Source organism: Mollisia scopiformis, assembly GCF_001500285.1.
Source record: "Mollisia scopiformis unplaced genomic scaffold LY89scaffold_13, whole genome shotgun sequence".
Taxonomy (NCBI): Eukaryota; Fungi; Ascomycota; class Leotiomycetes; order Helotiales; family Mollisiaceae; genus Mollisia; species Mollisia scopiformis.
In genome coordinates, this window is record NW_017263593.1 from 349,732 (window position 1) to 368,652 (window position 18,921).

The following is an 18,921-nucleotide window of genomic DNA, read 5'->3' on the forward strand; positions in this document are numbered from 1 at the left end:
AATACACAGCATCACCGCAAACATGTCTGCTATGGATCTGGATGCGCCTATCTCTATTGCTCCCCAGCATAGAGATCAGCAGACGGGAGCAACGTGAGTAGATCCCAGCTGAAGCAGAGCTCTAGCTAATACATTTTTAGAATTCTATGCTGTAATTGTGGTGCCGCGATCGATGGTACAACATCAGCGGGAGCACTCTGTTACGACTGTGTGAAGCTCACCGTCGATGTATCACAAGGCATTCAGCGTGAAGCCACCATACATTTCTGCCGAGATTGCGATCGATGGCTCCTTCCTCCGTCGTCCTGGATTGTCGCAGCCCCCGAATCGAGAGAACTACTCGCCCTCTGTCTGAAGAAATTACGAGGTTTGCACAAAGTCAGGATCATAGATGCGAGCTTTATATGGACAGAACCGCATTCTCGAAGAGTCAAGGTCAAGCTTACAATTCAAGACTCGGTGTCTGAGGGAGTTGTGCTGCAGCAGGCGTTCGAGGTGGAATACGTCGTCGCATACCAACAATGTCCCGACTGTGCGAAATCCTATACTGCGAATACATGGCGAGCATGCGTGCAAGTCCGACAAAAAGTCCCACACAAGAGAACCTTCCTCTACCTTGAACAGCTCATTCTCAAGCACGGCGCACACAAGGACACAATCAACATCAAGGAAGTGAAAGATGGTCTCGATTTCTTCTTCTCAGCACGGAACCAGGCCGAGAAATTCGTTGATTTCCTGAACTCGGTAGCACCAGTCCGATGGAAGAAATCCCAAGAACTCATTTCTATGGATATACACACCTCTACTAAATCATACAAATTCACATACTCTGTCGAATTGGTTCCGATATGCAAAGATGATCTTGTGGCGATACCCATCAGGTTGGCAAAGCAGATTGGTAACATTTCACCACTCGGCATATGCTACCGGATAGGCACATCTCTCAACATTCTCGACCCTAGTACTCTCCAAACCGCAGATATCAGCACACCAATTTACTGGCGAGGACCTTTCGCACCACTTGCCGATGTGCAGGAACTCGTGGAATTCATCATCATGGATATTGAGCCCATCGGGGCCCAGAAGGGAAGATGGCTACTCGCAGAAGCCACAGTGGCACGAGCATCAGATCTCGGATCAAACGATAGAACATACTACACTCGCACACATCTCGGGAATGTCTTACATCCAGGAGACTCGGTGATGGGCTACTTGCTGACTGGAACGAACTTCAACAACCCTCATTACGATGCATTGGAGGAATCAAACACATACTCCTCGCAAATCCCTGATGTATTGCTCGTCAAGAAGTTCTACGCCAGAAAGAAGAAGTCCAAGAATCGTAACTGGCGTCTCAAGCGCATGGCTAGGGACGAAGGTGATCTCCTACCCAAGAAAGCAGACCAAGAGAAGATGGACAGAGATTACGAAATGTTCTTGCGGGATGTGGAAGAAGATACTGAGCTCAGACAAACCATGGCACTCTATAAAGCTCAGCAGCAAGCTAAGCTTGATGCTGAAGCTATGAGTGTTGTCGAGACAGATGATGGAGAGGATGAGACACCGCACATTGACATGAATGAGCTTCTAGATGAGTTCGACGAGCTTCATGTTAACGATGAGCATTAGGTCGTCAAATACTCTGGTTCGTTGGCGTTTGGAAAAGCGATGTGCTGGTCACGGGGACAGGGTCATTTGAGCTTCGTACCATAGCATAGAAGAATGAGTCTTTACATCGCAGTCGTCAGGCGACATCCTTTCTCCATCTTAACTCTCTGACTTCTAATTTCGACGAGGTTTCTCTTTGTTAGCATTGCAGTCTAGTCTTATTGCATCGTTCGGCGTCAAAGGCAACAGGTATTTAACATGTGTTGCTGAAAGTAATCTGTTGTTTATTTGAGGATGGCGACTCGCTCTCTCTCTCTCCTCTCTTTGTCCGTCGATACGCGTTGCTTGTATTCAATATTCTCGAGTGGAGCCTCGTCAACAAAGCAACCATCTGCTTGCGGATCACAAAGCAATGTGTCGAGATGTTAAACATCTTCCGCCGTTTATGATTTCCCTGAAGGTTTATATGACGTTTTCGTCGACGGAGCACTTGCTCATTCCACAGGAAAGCCCCCATTGAGAAATCTCTTCTTAGCCCTGAATTGCCGCAAGCAATGGGGTTTCCCCGCTTAGCCAACCCAGCTACTTCCACCCTCAATAGCTTACCAATAGAAGTGAGAAATAGAATCTAGGAATATGCCTTTGATCTCGCACACACAGGCGGGCGCACTATCGAGCTGACGGTTACAAGAGAATTAAGAATTGTGCGACAAGCTGATGGGTCGATTGCAGATCGAAATGCGCTTCGAGCCCGCTTCACATATTCCAGTCCTCAAGTACCACCAACTGATCCACGAATCCTTCGCGTTCTCAACCAACAAATGAACATCGAGATCTTGCAACTTCTAAGGCTATACCGGGCCCAGATTGCTCGACGAAGAGTCATCCAAGCATATGATGGACCCGGACCTATTTCAATCCAGACCTTGACAGGATCTATATAGTCCTACCCTCATTACTGAACATCCACTTAGACAATAACAATATAATCCCCCAGCCAATTATACGGCGCGCCGCTCAAGCATTCGCCGATATTCGAAGCCTCGCTGTTCCGATTATGCACGATGCGGATGGGAACAGAGTCCCGTTTCCAATGATGAACACACTGTTCCGGACGGTTCCCGGCTTCGTGGATCCAAACGAGCTTATAGCTGCGGGACTGTTTAGAAATCTTCCATCAATGCTATTGCGGAAATAGAGCCCGTAAGGACGCCTCCGTCGGTACTACGCCTTGCGGTTGCCGTGACGGGTGACTTTCTTGCTCTTTTGGCGACGTTACTAGTGAATGGTACACCTGGGGAGTAGAAGCTTGGGGCTGAATTAGAAGATATTTTGAATGCTGTTGTTAGTGCGATAACTAATTGTTTCGGACCTACATCTTGAGAATGAAATTTCTCAGTGTAGATGTGTTGCTCGAATGTGTACTTGGATGTTGGACTTGAGAGAATTGAGTTAGTTATGTAGACAAAATTGTAAAGTTACCATAGCATACTATGATATTCTAGTTGTGCATAAGTGTTTAATAACCTCGTAGTTCTGGTCTTCAAGGAGAAGAGTGTTTGCACCCCACGTCACTAGAGATGTGCTTTTAAGAACTTGTTGATCCATAGTCTCTTTCGCTCCAGATGCGAGAAAAAGAGCTTCATAGCACAAGCAGATAACGTCATTGAAAGTTTGTGATTTAAGGCACATGGCAAGCCCAGTCTATTTGTGTTAGCTCAGAGTCATAATTTCATGGCAAAGTGACTTTCAAGTGAGGTGGGTTGTACTCATTCTCACACCTAGCAATAAGCAAACATGTCCGGAAACAATATATATGGAGACCTCGTCCTCGACTTCACAATCGAAGTCAAGTCCAGAGCACACACGGTTTCCTCTTCACGATCCCCACTCGACAAATTCGATACACCCAGTCAATCGTTATCCTTCGAAGATCATGGCTGATCGCAGATCTGACAGAGTCATTACCGCAGTTCATTCTGCGCCTCCTTTCGGCATCGCAAGCTGGCTTTTAAGTTCGTATGACAAGCTCCAAAGGGCGATCCGTCATCTCAGAGAGCTACCAGTGGTTTCTGAAGCTAATCAAAGGAAGAAAAGGGATATCAGGCGAGAACTGGAGGGCATCGTCACGGAACTCGACGGCACCAGAGACAAATTTCGGCGTGCGAAAGAAGTTCTGGCTGATGCGAAAAAGGCTGTGGACGATGCATTGAACGAATAGAGAACGCGAGAGTTGCTGAACCCAGGATTGATCCTCCTGGCTATGCGCAAGGTGCATTTGTGTACGCTAATTGGTCTGCATGGATTTTGGCACGTTTGGGAAAGCATTGCTGTTCATAAGATTTGAATAAGCTCGTGCATATCGAAGAATTCAGCTGCATTGAACAACTTGACTGAAGATTCGTATTCGGTGCAAGCCAACCAAGTATGACCCACTCAGTGAACAACGGCATCCTGGACAAACATCATGACCCGCATGAATGCCAACACTTTTCGGTCGATGCGTACGGCTGCGAATAAGTGATGATGTGAAGTAGCTGTAACTGAGCTGCGAAAGTACATTTAGAGACTTGGATAGAGCTAATCTTTTTGGGCTCTAGCTTCTTGGTTAGAATTAATTCTAACTTTGGTCTTCTGGTGCTGTAGAGCGCGAGGATAGCTGTTATATACTCCATATTTTCAGACTATTGTCTACATCCGAAGAAGGTGAAGAAGTAGCTGGCGATGAAGCGTCATCAGATTCGGATTCAGAACTAGAATCAGAGTCTTCATGACTATCATCGCTGCTCTCATCGTCGCTATCATCCTCCAGACCTAGCCTACCGCGCTGGCCAGAGCAAGTAGCAACAACTGAGCCAGACGGATGCATAGCAGTTGAACCTATATGAGCTATAATTCTTAGTCATGATGTAAAACATAGAGAGGTCCGACCTACCATCATGAGCTCTCCACTCCCAAGCCCTCTCCTGACTCCCTTCAACCACACCAACACCCTCCCAAACCCCCACAACACCGTCTGCTCCCCCACCCCAAACTTCCATTCCCTTCTCCGTCGCAAAGACATCCACACCCAGCCTCTGGTTCGTGTACGCGCCTCTCCCTTCTAACCAAGAAACAAGTTTTCCCGTAACCCTAACATCATAAACCAGAACTCCGTTACTCTTCCTCTCAACCACACAAAGATACCTGCCGCAGTCACTCCACACCGTTTGCGTGATCCCTGTTCCTCCAATACTCGCGATCTCATCTGCCGCCTCAGCGATATTCCACACCGAAACAGTACCGCCCATCCCACCAGCGTCGTAGAGACCTATTGATCTGGTCCAAGTCCCCGCAGCTATCATGCCCTCCGCCGATTGTTGAGACAGCGCAGACACGATTCCTCGAATACCGACACCGCCTCCTTTCATCAGATGTCGTTTTGATGGAATGGTAGGTAACCTTGTAACTGGTCCCTCGCCATTGCGTGATACGTCGAAGACACAAATCAAGCAATCGGTGCCGGTTAGGAAATGGCCGGGTGCAGACCACAGGATGGAGGCGGGGGTTTGCCACGTTTCAGTGGTGGGGGAGACGAGGTTGTAGGTCGAGACTGCGATTGGAGATGGAGAGAGGGCATTCGTGAGACGGATGGGGAGTGAGGTTGGGGCGGAGAGATAAAGGGTTGTGCTTGGGTCGGATAGATCGTATAGTGGGTAGGGTGTGAGGCAGTTTATGGCGGTAGGGTACGTGTGTTTTGAGTAGGGAGTGATGGATTTGGGTGCGGAGGGCTCGGAGAGCAGGTCTGGAGGGAGAATGAAGGTTCGGATTGTGTTGTCGGCGCTCGAGGTGAGGAGGCTGGTTCCGTCCGATGTCCTGGAAATTGTTAGATTGAAGCTGCGAGGGGAGCGTCGAGACACACCATTGAGCTGATTTGAAGTAATTGAGCTCTTCGTCTTCCTCTGAGAACACATCTCTGGTTTCGCTGCCAGTATCGCAACCTTCGCCGTTGTGGGGGATGCTTTCGCGGATTCTGGATTTCGCTATTGTTGTGCAATAGGTCTCGCCGGTCGTAGCTACGAGATTTGGTACTTTGGGGACTTCTTCCATTGCATAGGCTCGTGCTTCATGGCGATAGGTGAGTCTGGGGAAATGACTGGGTTCTCATAAGGGTTTGTGCGAATATTCTTGTCGAAGTCATCGGCGAGTCTCAAAAATTGTTGTTGGTCGTTTCCTCCGTTTGCACGGAACCCGCCGCAACCTTGTCAATTTAACCTTACTCTGTATATCTTCTCTACTACAACTCCTCTGCGTGCACAACAAATCCAAAGCCTCAGTTGAAGGTCATCTTACCGTGACGTAATACTGTCACTCCCTTGGATCCCTTGGAGAAAGATTCCGGCTTTGGGTCGAAAGGCACCACTACATCGAGCAGGTTCACCTGTTCGCTCGACCAAGCTAATACACTTGAGAAGAAAAGCAGATTCTTCAGGGAAGAAGGGAAGATAGGTCGTTCTTACACTACTGCATCCAGATCTTAGTTCGCACTTGGAACTCAGCCCTTTCGTATTGTCCCACAAACTCTGGAACAGTAATATCCCAGGTACTTTGTCTTTCTGCATCTAGATGGCAGCATCCCGCCCCTGGAAAAGACGTAAGGACGAGCAAGCAGATGCTCCACTTTCTCCAATGGTATTTCTTTCTCCAGGCTTGGAACCGGACGTTCGACAAGTGATCTCGTCAAAAACAACCTTGTGCTTGACCGAACCAGGAATGTGCTCAGTGTTCACCATTTCTTACGTGCTCAAATCGAAGACGAAGACTTGCCTGTAGGTGACACCATTTCTATGCTTCGAAATATGCGGTTACTTCGTATGGGTGAGCGATATTACGAGTCAAACTTTGCTAACGCAGATGAACTAGCGGGACCAGGACGAGGTCGATTTCTGATCTCCGAGGACTGTCCATGCAACCAAGATACAACGTGTCTACTCTCCCGTATTATGGTAGCTTAAGAAGGTATGATGTGGAGAGTGTGAGATATCTTGCTCATGAACGGTCTTAACATTCCGCACCTAAGTAGGGCGTCGTTATCAAACTACGAATTTCTTTGCTGTTTTGGAGTTCTTTGATTACTGCTAGAGCGACATGGCTCCGACATGATGTTTATTTCTCATTGGGTCAGAATTGTAAGGCCAGTGTGCGATTCTCCTCAATTTCGTAGGAGCGGGATTGCACTTTTGCAGTTGTATTAGAAAGCCCGACTGAGCGCAACGAAGGAGATAGTACGGCCGAAGAAAATTACCAGAAACGGGTTAATATTTGTCCGCACCCAATCAATTGTATCGTGCGTATTCATTCCTCTGGTATAACAAAGTCACTGTGTTGGGAGTAAGCGCTTCGGCTAGTTTTCTTACCATCCATTGAGTCGTATCAATTGTGTTCTCTAGGAAGAATCCTCAAAATCCCGGCCGAAGAGAATTGGCCGAACCGAGTGGTCACGGACGAAATTTGGCGGAGAACTTGGTGTATCGTGATACAATATATAACAGCTGGCCACCTTGACAGAGTTCAGTGCAACTTCTATCGCTTCTCGCTTCTCATCTGAACTTCCCAAAGCGATATTCAGGGGTAATTTTCACTACTGGTTCAGGAGGTTTTAGTTCTAAACGACACTTGACAGTCACCACGGGTGACGCATCTGGTTTGCGGTACGTTCAATGTCTCCTTATATCCAAATAATTACTGACTTTAAAGCCCTCGCTAATGCTATGCTGTGGAAAGCAGCTGAAGAGTTTAAATTCATTCCAGGGCAAATGCCACCTAAGGGCACAAAAAGGCCTCGCAAACGATCTTCAGACGCCGTAACTGGTCCACCTCCAATTGCTTTCATCTCTCCAGGCTTACAGGCCGACTCTCGTCTCCTCGTTTTCGATCAGGAATTTCATGTTCATTCACTAATCTTAAAATTACATTCTGCGTATTTTCGCAAGTTTCTTGACTCTGTTGACAAGGAGGGCGATAATGCCGAACCCGCAGTAGGTGCCGCAGCTCCTTTCAAGTATGAATATGTTTCTGTCATCGATGGCGATGGAGTTTGGGCTCTCGAGCCGGCGGACAAGGTACGTTGAAACAAGAACATTGGAATCATGGTCGAATATGCTCAAGCGATAATAGCTCAGCAAGATTCAGTCCCCAACCTCTTCATTGATTCGCATCCCTTCTTAATGCTTTTCAGTACAAGTTTACTAATCTTTGAACAGGCGCAAGCTCCTACCGAAGCGATGATAGCACGCATATCTCACCCAGACTCCGAGAAGGAAGCCTTCCGAAAACTCCTATGCGCCATGTACACGAGACCTTACCGAGTTGAAGATGTGGGAGAACTTGAGATAATCACTCGCCTTGCTGACTTCTACTGCGCTTTACCGATTGTCTCGGGCACCTTGAGTGGTGCTCTACTAGGGAGCCCCATGCTGAAGCGCGATCCTGACCCCGAGAATCAAGGATACAATGACTTCGCTCGCAAGGCAGGGCGGCTCATCTTTGTCGCTAAGAAACTACGACATTCAGTCTTGTTCCGAGAGTGCTTTGTTCATCTCGTCGGTAACCTACAGGACGAAGACTATCTCGGCGAATCACTGATTCCTCTGAAGAGCGATAAGGAGCTGTGGCTCCTGCTCACTGAAGGCTATGCCAAAATGTGCCACCTTCTGCTCAAGGCACATCAAGCTTTTGTCATCTCTACTGTGCAGAGATATTGGAGCCCCCAGCAGCCTCTCCCAAAGATCAGAGACGAAGCTCCTGAAGAAAGCTCTGCCTTCTTCAGGGCGTTGAAAGAGCAACTGCAAGGCCAAATAGCAAGAGGAGTTGAAGACTTGCATATCAGAAATTTACATGCTGCTGTCGACAAGCTGATGATCAACAATTTGGTTCTAGATCAAACTGGCTACGGTGCTGGAGAAGGCCCATTCAAATGGTGCTTCCTGTGCGCTGATCTGCCAGACGAAGAGATGCCGTGGAATCCGAATGAGACAGATTACTAGCAACCGCGCTGTGATCTAGTAATTGGGTGGATGGATTAGACTGCACTCCAGGTATGGATACCATTTTTTCGTTTATGCTCCGTTTATAATATACAAAGTACTATATGCTATCACGAATCTGGTTGACAGGAATTAAATCGAGTGTTAGTGAAGATGTCTAAGATAAAGAAGTCAAGATTTAAGAATAAGCACTATATCTATGGATATGATCTACCCGAATAGCGAGGTGCGAGAAAGCCAGGCTGTGCTCTCAGTTTACGTATACTAAGCAGGGCCTGAACATTCGCACTGATAGAACGGCGCGACTCGATGCCACACCCATGCACGAGGTAATCAAATACATTTCACTTTCTCCTATCATCTAATTCCTAGTATCCTTCACCAAGTCAGCGCAGTATTCAACATCAGGTCTCTGGTTGGATTTACCGTTTCCCAATGTCTGTACGATAGTACATCCCTTGAAAGTATATACTTTTGAAGCCTATATACGCTTCTCGTACAGCATCTTCCAAGGAATCTGCTACTACCGATACAGAAAAGACCCGGCCTCCGGCAGTCACCAATTTGGCATCGCTTGTCAAACTTGTCCCTGCATGAAATATCATGACCTCTGGGTTGAGTCAGTCTAATTGATCTGGCTAAAGACACAGTATCATCACCTTCTTGGACAAACCCAATTTCGATCGCGTGGCCAGTTGCGTACTGAATCGGATATCCGCTAGAAGCAATTACAACATTTGCTGCATGCTTCGCCAAGAATTCAAACTCCACCTCGTGGAGTGCCTGCCGCGTGCAAATCTGCTACACGAGGGTTATGCGCATGAGCCGTAGCCATTGTGACCTCTCTGCTACAGTCGAGGTCTTTCACCGTTTTCGAGCTTGGTCCATCTGTAGGACAGATTGAGAAGTCCGCATACCTCGAAGCTCGACTTCGAAATAGCATCCAGCCTCCCATTCGTCCTTCAGTTTACGTTTATCACACCCTCTTTGTCGATTGTAAGATTATGAGATTGTGGGATGGTGTTATGTCGTTCTACTCTTTGATCGGCATTGCATTGATGCGTGGAAGTTGTAGACGCCTAACTGCCCGAACTGTTGCCTTTCGTCTCTTCCGGCACACGGAGGTGTACGTGGTATTGTACGTGGTCCTTCTGTACCATCAGTGATCCGAAAGGCACCCTATGGAATCTCAGCAAGTTCTACAAAGTTGGAGAAAACGAATCCAATTGATACTTCGCCCATCTTTGGCATTGAAGGCAGCGACTTGCTAGCCGAATCCGAGAAAAGGCCTCGAAAGGGATAAATTTTCCTTTGCGAGCCAATGAGATGATGACAGAGCATTTGTTTAAACCATCAGATATCTTGGTTGGAGCAGTCCTGCCGATTTCAGTGCCTAGACCTCAACACAGCACATGCGAATGACACATTGGCAAGTCTGGGGAACAAACGATCTTGGCTCGCAATGAATCGATTCCATGCAGAAATGGTTAGCCAAGCTTACTCGCGCATCAGCTCTAAGGTTTCATGCACACCTACAATTCCAGCCCGTAATTAGTTTGCGGCTCAATCTCCACTTCTTCAGCTCCTGAACAAAATGTTAGCTGAGGACACGAGCGAGTGTTGCACGCCAGAACTGTTCTTCAAGTTGGAAAATCGCCAGGTTTCAGGCTCTTTTAAGTTCCGTGGTGCCATTCACTATATGAGCAAAAGGTCTGATATAGAGTTGAGACACGGTGTCGCGACTTATAGCACTGGTATGAGTCTTGATCCAAAAACTTGCCTGAAACTGAAGATTTCCCAAGGTAATCATGCTTTGGCGCTGGCGCATGCCGCTGGCGTAGTTTCCCTGGAGAGGGGTTTTCCAATCAAGACAACTGTCTTCATCCCAACTTCCGCGGACGATTGGAAAGCACAAAAAGTAAAAGAAACTGGTGCTACTGTTTGCCGCTCAGGAACGAAATTGCTAGAGGCCTATGAGCAGACTTTGGGGTTTTGTCACGCTACCAACAGCCACTTTGTATCTCCTGCAGATCACCCTGATATTATTCTTGGTCAAGGGACTATAACCTTGGAGTTTCAGCAGCAGCTGTTGCGGACAGGCCAAAGAGACATGGACGCTATCATCATGCCTTGCGGTGGTGGTAGCCTATTAGCTGGAGCAGCAATCTTTGCGAAAGATCAAGGCCTGAAAGTCCTTGGTTCTGAGCCAATTTCTGGAGGTCCAAGACTATCAATTGGCAGGAAGCAAGGACAACGAGTACTCGATCCTGGTATCCACACCATCGCTGATGACCTCCGGTCAGCGGTCAGTAGCTCTAATTGGGACATCCTCAGTCGGAAAGAATACGTGCATGAAGTCTATGGAGTGACTGAGGACCAAATACAAACAGCCATGAGTCTCTTTCATCAGTCTTGCGATGAGAAAATCGAACCCAGCTCAGCTGTACCTCTAGCAGTGCTACTGTTCAATAGTAAATTTCGCGAAGATCAAATCTCTGCTAGGTCGTCACGGAGGATTGGGGTTATCTTAAGTGGAGGCAATATTAAGACGGAAAAATAGGCATTATTTCGAGATTGAATCAGTAACACTACGTTTTTCGAATCAAGTTGGTCTTAAACACACTTCCATCGATTTCTGCGGTAAATGAAATTCTTGTACTGTATTTATTCTTGGTGATCATTCTCTAGAAGTCCAATCTTTTCACCCAAAAGTTACGCTGCAAAAGTCAATTCACTTTGTAGTCATTACTTGAGGCTTATACCTACTTAACCACGGCGCCAATGTCGTCTCTAAAGCGCATTCCATCGAACTTGATGTGTTTTATGGATGAGTAAGAATCATTAGCTGCATCTTTCAAGGTTGGTCCGATGGCGGTCACCTGCATAACACGGCCCTTGGTCGTGTAGAATTTCCCGTTTTGACGAACAGTTCCTCCGTGGAAGATCGTAGATTCTTATGATCAAACGGTAAGTCATAATTATGGGCTTTAATATATGGAGCGGACTTACCCGCAATTCCATCGGCGATGGTGATGAGTTTTCCAACACTTCCTTTGCCAGGATATCCTTCTCCACAGAGCACAACAGAAACACAAAATTCTTGACTGATGACGATCTCGACATTGCCCAAACTATTCTGCACACCAGCCAACAGAATCTCCGCCAAGTCAGTTTTGAGCAGAGGCAGGATTGCTTGTGTTTCTGGATCTCCAAGACGAACGTCGTAATCAATGACTTTGGGGCCAGTGAAAGAGAGGATGATTCCAACGTTCAAGAAACCAACTTATGGAGTGCCTTTATCAGATTAGTGAGATTTATCAGAGTGGAAATCGAATATACCGTCTTCGCCCATTCCAGCAATTGTCTTCTTGAGTATAGTCTCCTCGATCTCTGCCAATGCCTCTACGGTAACCTGGTAAGGGGCATGGCTTCCTATACCGCCAGTGTTTGGGCCCTGATCATCACGATAGAGTGTCTTATAATCTCTCACTGATGACAGAACTCTAAAGTGCTCGCCATCACTGACAGCTGTAACAGTAAACTCTTCCCCTGTAAGATACTCTTCAATGATGATGATCTCTCCAGATGAGTTCCAGACTTCATCAAGCATGGTTTTCTTGACAGCATTCTTGGCAGATGCCTTATCTGTGCAAACAATGACGCCCTTGCTACTTGTGAGCCCTGACGCCTTCACAACAACCCTGTAATCGATAGTGTCAAGGAAGTCCAAGGCTTCTTGGCATTTGTTGAATACGTGAGCTTGTGCGGTCTGGATCTGATATTTCTTGGTGAAAGCATGGAAGAATGCCTTGGATCCTTCAAGTTCGGCTACTTTCTTGGAAGGGCCAAAGCACTTGATACCGGCTGCAGACGCAATCAGTATTGCGAAGATCTCTCAGAAAGTTGACTTACCAGCGACAAGAACGACCGTGATGCCATCGACAAGAGGCCCTTCAGCACAAGGAACGACAAAATCTACCTTGGAGTTCTCGATGAAATTTATCAATGCTGCATGGTCTTTGATATCGACGTGGCTGACGTTCTCAGTTTTCCTTAGAGTTTCCGTTCCTCCATTTCCTGGTAACACATAGATCTTGTCCACTCGCGTACTTTGGCTGAGCTTCCATGCGACTGCATGTTCTCTTCCACCACTGCCGAAGAGCAGAATAGACAGATTTTCGTCCTTCATGATGTATGATAAGAGTTGAGGTGCGCGGCAGATTGATCTGTAAATTGGTGGGATCTTTCCCAAGCTATGAGTAGGCGAATCGAAAAGGCACTCTACAAGTCCCTAAGTGTCACTTGATGAAGCCTAAGCCTGGAGAGCGCTTCATTAGGGGACATCAAGAGCGAAACATCTTGTAAGTTATTTACTCTGTCGGAAGGGGTCCAAGGCTCGGTGAGTGGAAACAAAGCATCAAGTTGGAGAAATGCCTTGAGCCGCAGACAAACAAACTGGCATCACACATGGATGACGTAGCAATCCGTAATGCAAACCTGCATTCAGTTGTGCACCTGCCAATGTTGTCCGGCAATCTGAGCTGAGTGCCTTTATCCCAGTTCAAAAATTATGCGGAACATACAATATTATAACTCCACTTGGAAGCATGGTGGACTGTGTGGAAAGGTCTGCTTGCGCTCGGTTCCATCCCTGCATACCTCAGAAGCAGGTACTTTGTTCAAGAGTGTCACATGAGCCATTGGCCATCACGTGCGAAGTGTAAGCTGCTTGCAAGACCTAAGTAAGATATTTCTCGATCAAGGTGGGGCGGCAAGTCCAAGTAAACGGGCATTACAACGGTGAGGAACAGAACAAAAATTGACCAAGTGTCGATTGGCTTATCGGAAAGCCCTAAGATTGTTAGCATAAGGGCGTTGAGGGCGGAAGATGCCAAAGATTGCTTACCGATATGCGATATCCTTTCTATAGTGCATGCCATTGAATTGCACAGTCCTGACTCCCTCATAAGCCTTTGCAACAGCTTCCTCAAGCGTTTGTGCTGTTGCGGAGACACCCAAAACTCGGCCACTAGCAGTGACTAGGGATCCATCTTCGTTCAAAGCTGTTCCGGCATAGAAGAAACGCGCATCGCCTTGAACGTGTCGTCCATCCATTTCGATGTGGTCTCCTTTAGGATATGGGCCAGGATATCCTTCTGAGGAAACAATAACCACAGCGCAAGACTCATTGTTCATAACAATGTCAGTATCATGAAGGCGACCTTCAACACACGCACTCATGATCTCTGCCAGATCGGACTTCAGCAGAGGAAGAAGTGTCTGGGTCTCTGGATCGCCAAATCTTGCATTGTATTCAAGAGTCTTGGGTCCAGACTTCGTGAGCATGATGCCAGTAAATAGCATACCCACAAATGGCTTACCCTCCTGGCGAAGGCCCTCAAATGTTGGTTGAAGGATAGACTTTTCAATCTCTTCCAACACTGCAGCAGAAGCGATTCTTGTAGGCGCATAACATCCCATGCCACCAGTATTTGGACCTTGATCATGGTCAAAAATTCTCTTGTGGTCTTGGGCTGGAGGCATTGACTTGAAAGTTATACCATCACTAAATGTCAGGATGCTCAACTCGTCGCCCTCCAAGAATTCTTCGATGACTATTTCGTTGCCAGCGTCGCCGAATTCATGCTCGCACATGATTTGTTTCAAGGCTGTCAGCCCCTCGTCTTTGGTGTCCGGAATTATCACGCCTTTGCCAGCAGCGAGTCCAGAAGCTTTGAGCACGACTTTGAAGTCGATGGACTCCAAGTACTGCTTTGCAGTATCATAGCTAGTGAAGTTGCGGTATGCAGCAGTTGGAATGTTATGACGTGCCATAAAGTCTTTCGAAAAAGGCTTTCGAGCCTTCCAACTCAGCAACCTCTTTCGTAGGCGCGAAGCATGGAATACCAGCTATTTAAAGTTAATCTTTCGTGTTATGAAAGCTTGAAGAAATGACAGGTCTACCAACTTACCATTATGGAACCAGCTTTGAATACCATTGACAACGGGAACATCAGGTCCAGGGACCACCAGATTGACCTGCAGCTTCTTTGATAGCTCAACAAGCCTATCAAAGTCCTCTTCAGAGACCCCAGGCAGATTTGAAACCTTATCAATACCCTGAGCAGTCCCGCCATTTCCAGGTCCTACGTAAATTTTCGTGACATACTTGGATTGGCTCAGCTTGTAAGCAAAAGCGCTCTCCCGACCCCCGCGGCCAACTAGAAGGATAGTGAAAGGCGCCATTACTGATCGGAATTTGGCTTGCGAAGTTCGGCTAGACTTTTGTTGCTGTGAAAATGTTCAAAAAGCTGTCCTAGATCGAGATTTGTGGCAAGAAAATATGTGCGTCTTTGGAAAACAGGTGCGTGTGTGCGGAAGTTGAAGTTTTATAAACCTGCGAGCCTGAGGAAGCTCGGGCGGAAGGGCACAGTCTATATCACAACAAACCAAAAAAATTGAGAAATTTGAATGATGTGTAGCGTAGACTGTATTACAAAAAAAGAAATATCAAAATTTGAATAGTACCCTCCCGGCGATTGTTCCAAGCGGCCCCTAGAATGCTGGGTCCCAAACATTGTAAAGCTTATGACTGACAATCTACAGTAGTGCAACTCCCGGCGCTGAGTCAAGTGGGGCACACCTTCTTCTCCTCTTCAAAGGACAGAACATCAAAACAGTCGATGGAATCCCGATCCCGCAACGATTATTGATTATATTTAAGTTTTGTATCGGGATGTACAGTATGCAAACTAAATATGCCGGTAGAAAAGCCCCACTATGACCGAAGCCACACTTCAGGAATAACCCTAACCATAATCCACAATGAGGCCTGACCTAACCGCGGGAAATAAACTCTAGGCTGGGCCACATTAGGGCCTTCGCCCGACATATTATGCGTACATGACCGTTCAGGCTTTCTATTGCGATGCGGCAATTATTGAACAGAAAGAGCCGTGCTGGAGCAAAAGACAACGCAAATGTATCTATTCCGTCAAGCTTTTCAAGGCGTAACATTATGGATCAAAATGTTCACGACCTCTTGACAGACGCTACATTGAGCTAATACGTCCCTAAGGGACAGAAAGCAAATACCAAGCAAGATTCTCTGAGAAGTTCAGACTCGCCGCAATCAGCCATCATGGGAGCACCCAGCTACTTCTTCCTTCATCTGGCGGCTCTATAGATTCTGTATCAGATATTGAAAGCTACACCTTACTCCCAATTTCCTTCTATCAAAGCACTCACTCTCTCTACCAACACCCTGCCACACAACGGAGCAAACCTCTCGATCCGCTGCCCTCGTCCCATCTCAATAAAGGCAATCAAACCGAACTGTCCAGCTTTCAATGGACTAGCAGGGTCAACACCATCCGGTGCCTTCAATTCCGCCAGGATGGCTTGAGCTGCATAAGCATTCAATCCCGCTCTTCGAAGGAACAACTCCCAATGCGTCTCATCAGCCAGCAGGCTCGACTCACCAGCTACACAATGCTGGACAATCGTACTCGCCAACCACTTTGTCAGAGTCTCCTCACCACCTGCAACAAAGAGTACTGTAATCGAAGTCTCGAAGCCAGCGGCAAAACCAGCAAATTCGCTGTACGCGAGACAATCACTCTCATCCAATCCGAGTGTGGTTTCGTCAATTCTGCCTTCAGTAATCAAGACGATAAGTTTTTCGTATCTGCCGCTTACTTTCTCCAATCGATCTCGGATCGCTGGCTTGCTCTTTTGTCCCGGCAATGGCTTTTGCTTGATTTTCTGCAGGGTAGTGATCACTATACCCGTAGACGGCGAAACGATAAGATCGGCTTCTGAGTCAAGTGGTGATTTTACTGGAGAAAGGGTCACTGATCCGGGAAGCCATGCCGTAGTGTTGTGAGCTATGAAGTCTCGTTCAATGATGTTGAGTGCTGGTAATAGGCGTTCGAGATATTTGATCAGACTTCGGTGTTTCAACAATGTTGATGAGACGACGATACTGGTCGATGGCGGGACTTCTGGTAGCGAAGGCGCTGGTAATGGAGGAGCCTTTGCAACTGGAGAGTTTCGAAGCGCCAATGGTGTGGTGTTCAACTGTGGTGTAATTGTTCGTTGAGGTGCTGGTGCAGACTGAGCTTTGTCTGGTTTTGTGCCAAAGTAGCTACTGTCTGTGAGCTTCGCTTTCTTTGAACCACGAACCTCGAGAAAGTTGTCGAGGCAGTTTTCTGCTGAGAAAGCATCCCCGAATAATGATCCCAGCTCTGCTCCTCCACCGCTCCTTGACTTTTCGTGTCTACCATCCTTGGAATTTCCCATGTCCTTTGCCAGCTGTCTAGTGATTGGCAAGTCCTGAGCGGCAGGAGCGACTTTCTTCCGTCCTATTTCTTCCCTGGCTTCATTCTCTTCCTGCAACTCCAACTTTCTCTTCTTGACCAGTGATGAGAGGTCTCGAGGAGTATCTGTCCGAAAAGTACCACACTCAATCTCTTCATCATCTTCATCGTCCTTCAAGATCCTCAGTCCCTCTGGCTTCCAAGTCAGACTAGAACTGTCAATTATTTCTCCCGATTCCATGTCCTTCCAGAACGTCTGGAGGTTGTTGTCATCGTCTGGGAAATGTTCCTCTACTGCTATTTTTGCGAGGCTTGCAGGAAATGGACTCCATTTCAAGTTGATATCCTTGTGACCGGCATGTAATAATTTGGGGAGCCGTTGGCCGATTACATCTCGAATGAAGGACATTTGTCTCGACATTAGTGTGGCTTGATTTGGTATTCCTTCAAAATCCTTCCACGGAGGATCTGGTTTCGAGAAATCCATGATAGGCACATCCACTCTGGCATTGACGTCTGCTGCAACCAGCTTCTCTTGCTCAGCTCGCTGATTCGCTTGACGGAGTGCATCCCCTAAGGTTTCATCCATGAGCTTCTGCACAGAGTCATTGGACGGAGAACGACTGTATGGGTCAAGAAGCATCTCCTCGATAACATCGTTGAAGCGTACAGACTTGGGAAACGATATATCAGATTTGCTAGGCGTCATGAGTTCCTCGAGTTTCAGGTCGTCACGCTTGACACGCTTCTCTTCCGACGAAGGTGGTGTATTCTCCATCGATGCCATAGCTGAAAAAATATCACTTAGCTTGACATCTAAGTCGTTCGGTAGTGTGTCCGATGATGGCTCTTCATCAAGGCTGGTTTTTGTATGTATTCGCAGGGGCGTAGGAATATCTTGTTCGAAGATCATCTTCTCGAGAGCTTCAAGCTCTTGCTTCGTCGGAGAGATAGGACTTGAAGCTAGGGGAACTTGGTAAGCAGAATCGGAAGAAGTCGGCTCGTACGGCTGTTGCTCGACTGGCTTCAAAGCTGGAGATAGGGGCGGTGTAACGGGTTCACGAGCCGTGTTCTGCGGTACACTGTCAGTTGGTCAATTCCGGGAATGCGGAATACACTTGCCCTCTTGTACGTTTGCTGGCTGTCCCATGATGCCTTATCGTCATCCTCTGACCATTCTGGCTTCAAGCAGTTACTGATAAATATCACAGTGTCCTTCGATACACTCAGTTTCTCTGCCTTCGCCTTCTGCAAGATCTCATTTCCCATGTTCCAGAACCGTGGCGGATAAATAAGACCCTCATTCTGCTCATCATCAACCATCTCCAGTGGGAGCTTGACATCTTGGGGTTTAATATCAAATCCTTTTCTCGAAGCAAACGACTTGCAGTCTGTTTCGTGGTCGCTGCTCAATAGAGGCAGTTCAAGCTTGGATGGCCAAGTACGTTGCCTCGTATCTAACATTGAAGAAACAAGCGTGTCGATGTACTTTGCATCTTCCTCGCGTATAACTGATTGAAGCATGAAAGCTGCATCCTTGGAGACGCTCAGACGTTCTTCCACTTTGGGCTCGAGACCAAGATTGAACTGGGGAAGCCCCGAGTCGGATGAATCGGATTGAAGATTGTCCTGAAGTTGGCAAAGTTCTGGGATGCCAAGTAGTTCGACCAAGTAGTCTCGAGAAAGTCCATTGGATCTTGCATATTCGAGGGCTGTAGGCTCTTCGGCCTCTTCACTTGACTCAGAATGCTGAGACATCAGGTTGATAGAGCAGATTGTGCCCGTGGTGCTAACACGAACCTTGGCGAATGGAAGCTTTGAGAGTGGATTTGAATCACTGTATGAGGTTGAATAACTATTTTGGCCTAGATATGTAGGGTGGCCTCGAGGCCTGTGTATTCATACAGAAGTGGAGAAGCAAGTGAGGATGAAAACTGCAGGTACCCAGGTACTCAGCTGTCTCCACGTGA

General features: G+C 47.2%; 7 protein-coding genes across 7 annotated transcripts; 3 read left to right on the forward strand and 4 right to left on the reverse strand.

The window, feature by feature from the left end:
- Positions 1-22: 22 nt before the first annotated feature.
- On the forward strand, positions 23-1,629 carry LY89DRAFT_734355 (NMD3 family protein; the record flags this gene model as incomplete). Its single annotated transcript, XM_018219902.1, has 2 exons — positions 23-93; positions 141-1,629. 2 exons carry the CDS (start codon positions 23-25, stop codon positions 1,627-1,629), a joined length of 1,560 nt encoding a protein of 519 aa, XP_018070600.1.
- Positions 1,630-4,270: 2,641 nt separating this feature from the next.
- LY89DRAFT_669779 (uncharacterized protein) lies at positions 4,271-5,697 on the reverse strand (the record flags this gene model as incomplete). Its single annotated transcript, XM_018213125.1, has 3 exons — positions 4,271-4,488; positions 4,544-5,463; positions 5,510-5,697. 3 exons carry the CDS (start codon positions 5,695-5,697, stop codon positions 4,271-4,273), a joined length of 1,326 nt encoding a protein of 441 aa, XP_018070601.1.
- A 1,706-nt stretch (positions 5,698-7,403) lies between these two features.
- Positions 7,404-8,633, forward strand: LY89DRAFT_697495 (uncharacterized protein; the record flags this gene model as incomplete). Its single annotated transcript, XM_018216909.1, has 2 exons — positions 7,404-7,709; positions 7,851-8,633. 2 exons carry the CDS (start codon positions 7,404-7,406, stop codon positions 8,631-8,633), a joined length of 1,089 nt encoding a protein of 362 aa, XP_018070602.1.
- Positions 8,634-10,227: 1,594 nt separating this feature from the next.
- LY89DRAFT_697496 (tryptophan synthase beta subunit-like PLP-dependent enzyme) lies at positions 10,228-11,193 on the forward strand (the record flags this gene model as incomplete). Its single annotated transcript, XM_018216910.1, has 2 exons — positions 10,228-10,387; positions 10,436-11,193. 2 exons carry the CDS (start codon positions 10,228-10,230, stop codon positions 11,191-11,193), a joined length of 918 nt encoding a protein of 305 aa, XP_018070603.1.
- A 202-nt stretch (positions 11,194-11,395) lies between these two features.
- On the reverse strand, positions 11,396-12,822 carry LY89DRAFT_734359 (phosphoribosylamine--glycine ligase; the record flags this gene model as incomplete). The annotated part of the gene is made up of 4 exons (XM_018219903.1): positions 11,396-11,586; positions 11,643-11,915; positions 11,973-12,497; positions 12,546-12,822. 4 exons carry the CDS (start codon positions 12,820-12,822, stop codon positions 11,396-11,398), a joined length of 1,266 nt encoding a protein of 421 aa, XP_018070604.1.
- A 381-nt stretch (positions 12,823-13,203) lies between these two features.
- LY89DRAFT_782538 (phosphoribosylamine-glycine ligase) lies at positions 13,204-14,879 on the reverse strand (the record flags this gene model as incomplete). Its single annotated transcript, XM_018222591.1, has 3 exons — positions 13,204-13,485; positions 13,540-14,543; positions 14,598-14,879. 3 exons carry the CDS (start codon positions 14,877-14,879, stop codon positions 13,473-13,475), a joined length of 1,299 nt encoding a protein of 432 aa, XP_018070605.1. The 3' UTR covers positions 13,204-13,472.
- Positions 14,880-15,617: 738 nt separating this feature from the next.
- On the reverse strand, positions 15,618-18,090 carry LY89DRAFT_617358 (uncharacterized protein). Its single transcript, XM_018210799.1, has 2 exons — positions 18,074-18,090; positions 15,618-18,023 (listed from the first exon to the last, which is right to left on the reverse strand). Exon 2 carries the CDS (start codon positions 17,862-17,864, stop codon positions 15,849-15,851), a length of 2,016 nt encoding a protein of 671 aa, XP_018070606.1. The 5' UTR covers positions 17,865-18,023; positions 18,074-18,090; the 3' UTR covers positions 15,618-15,848.
- Between the last annotated feature and the right edge of the window lie 831 nt (positions 18,091-18,921).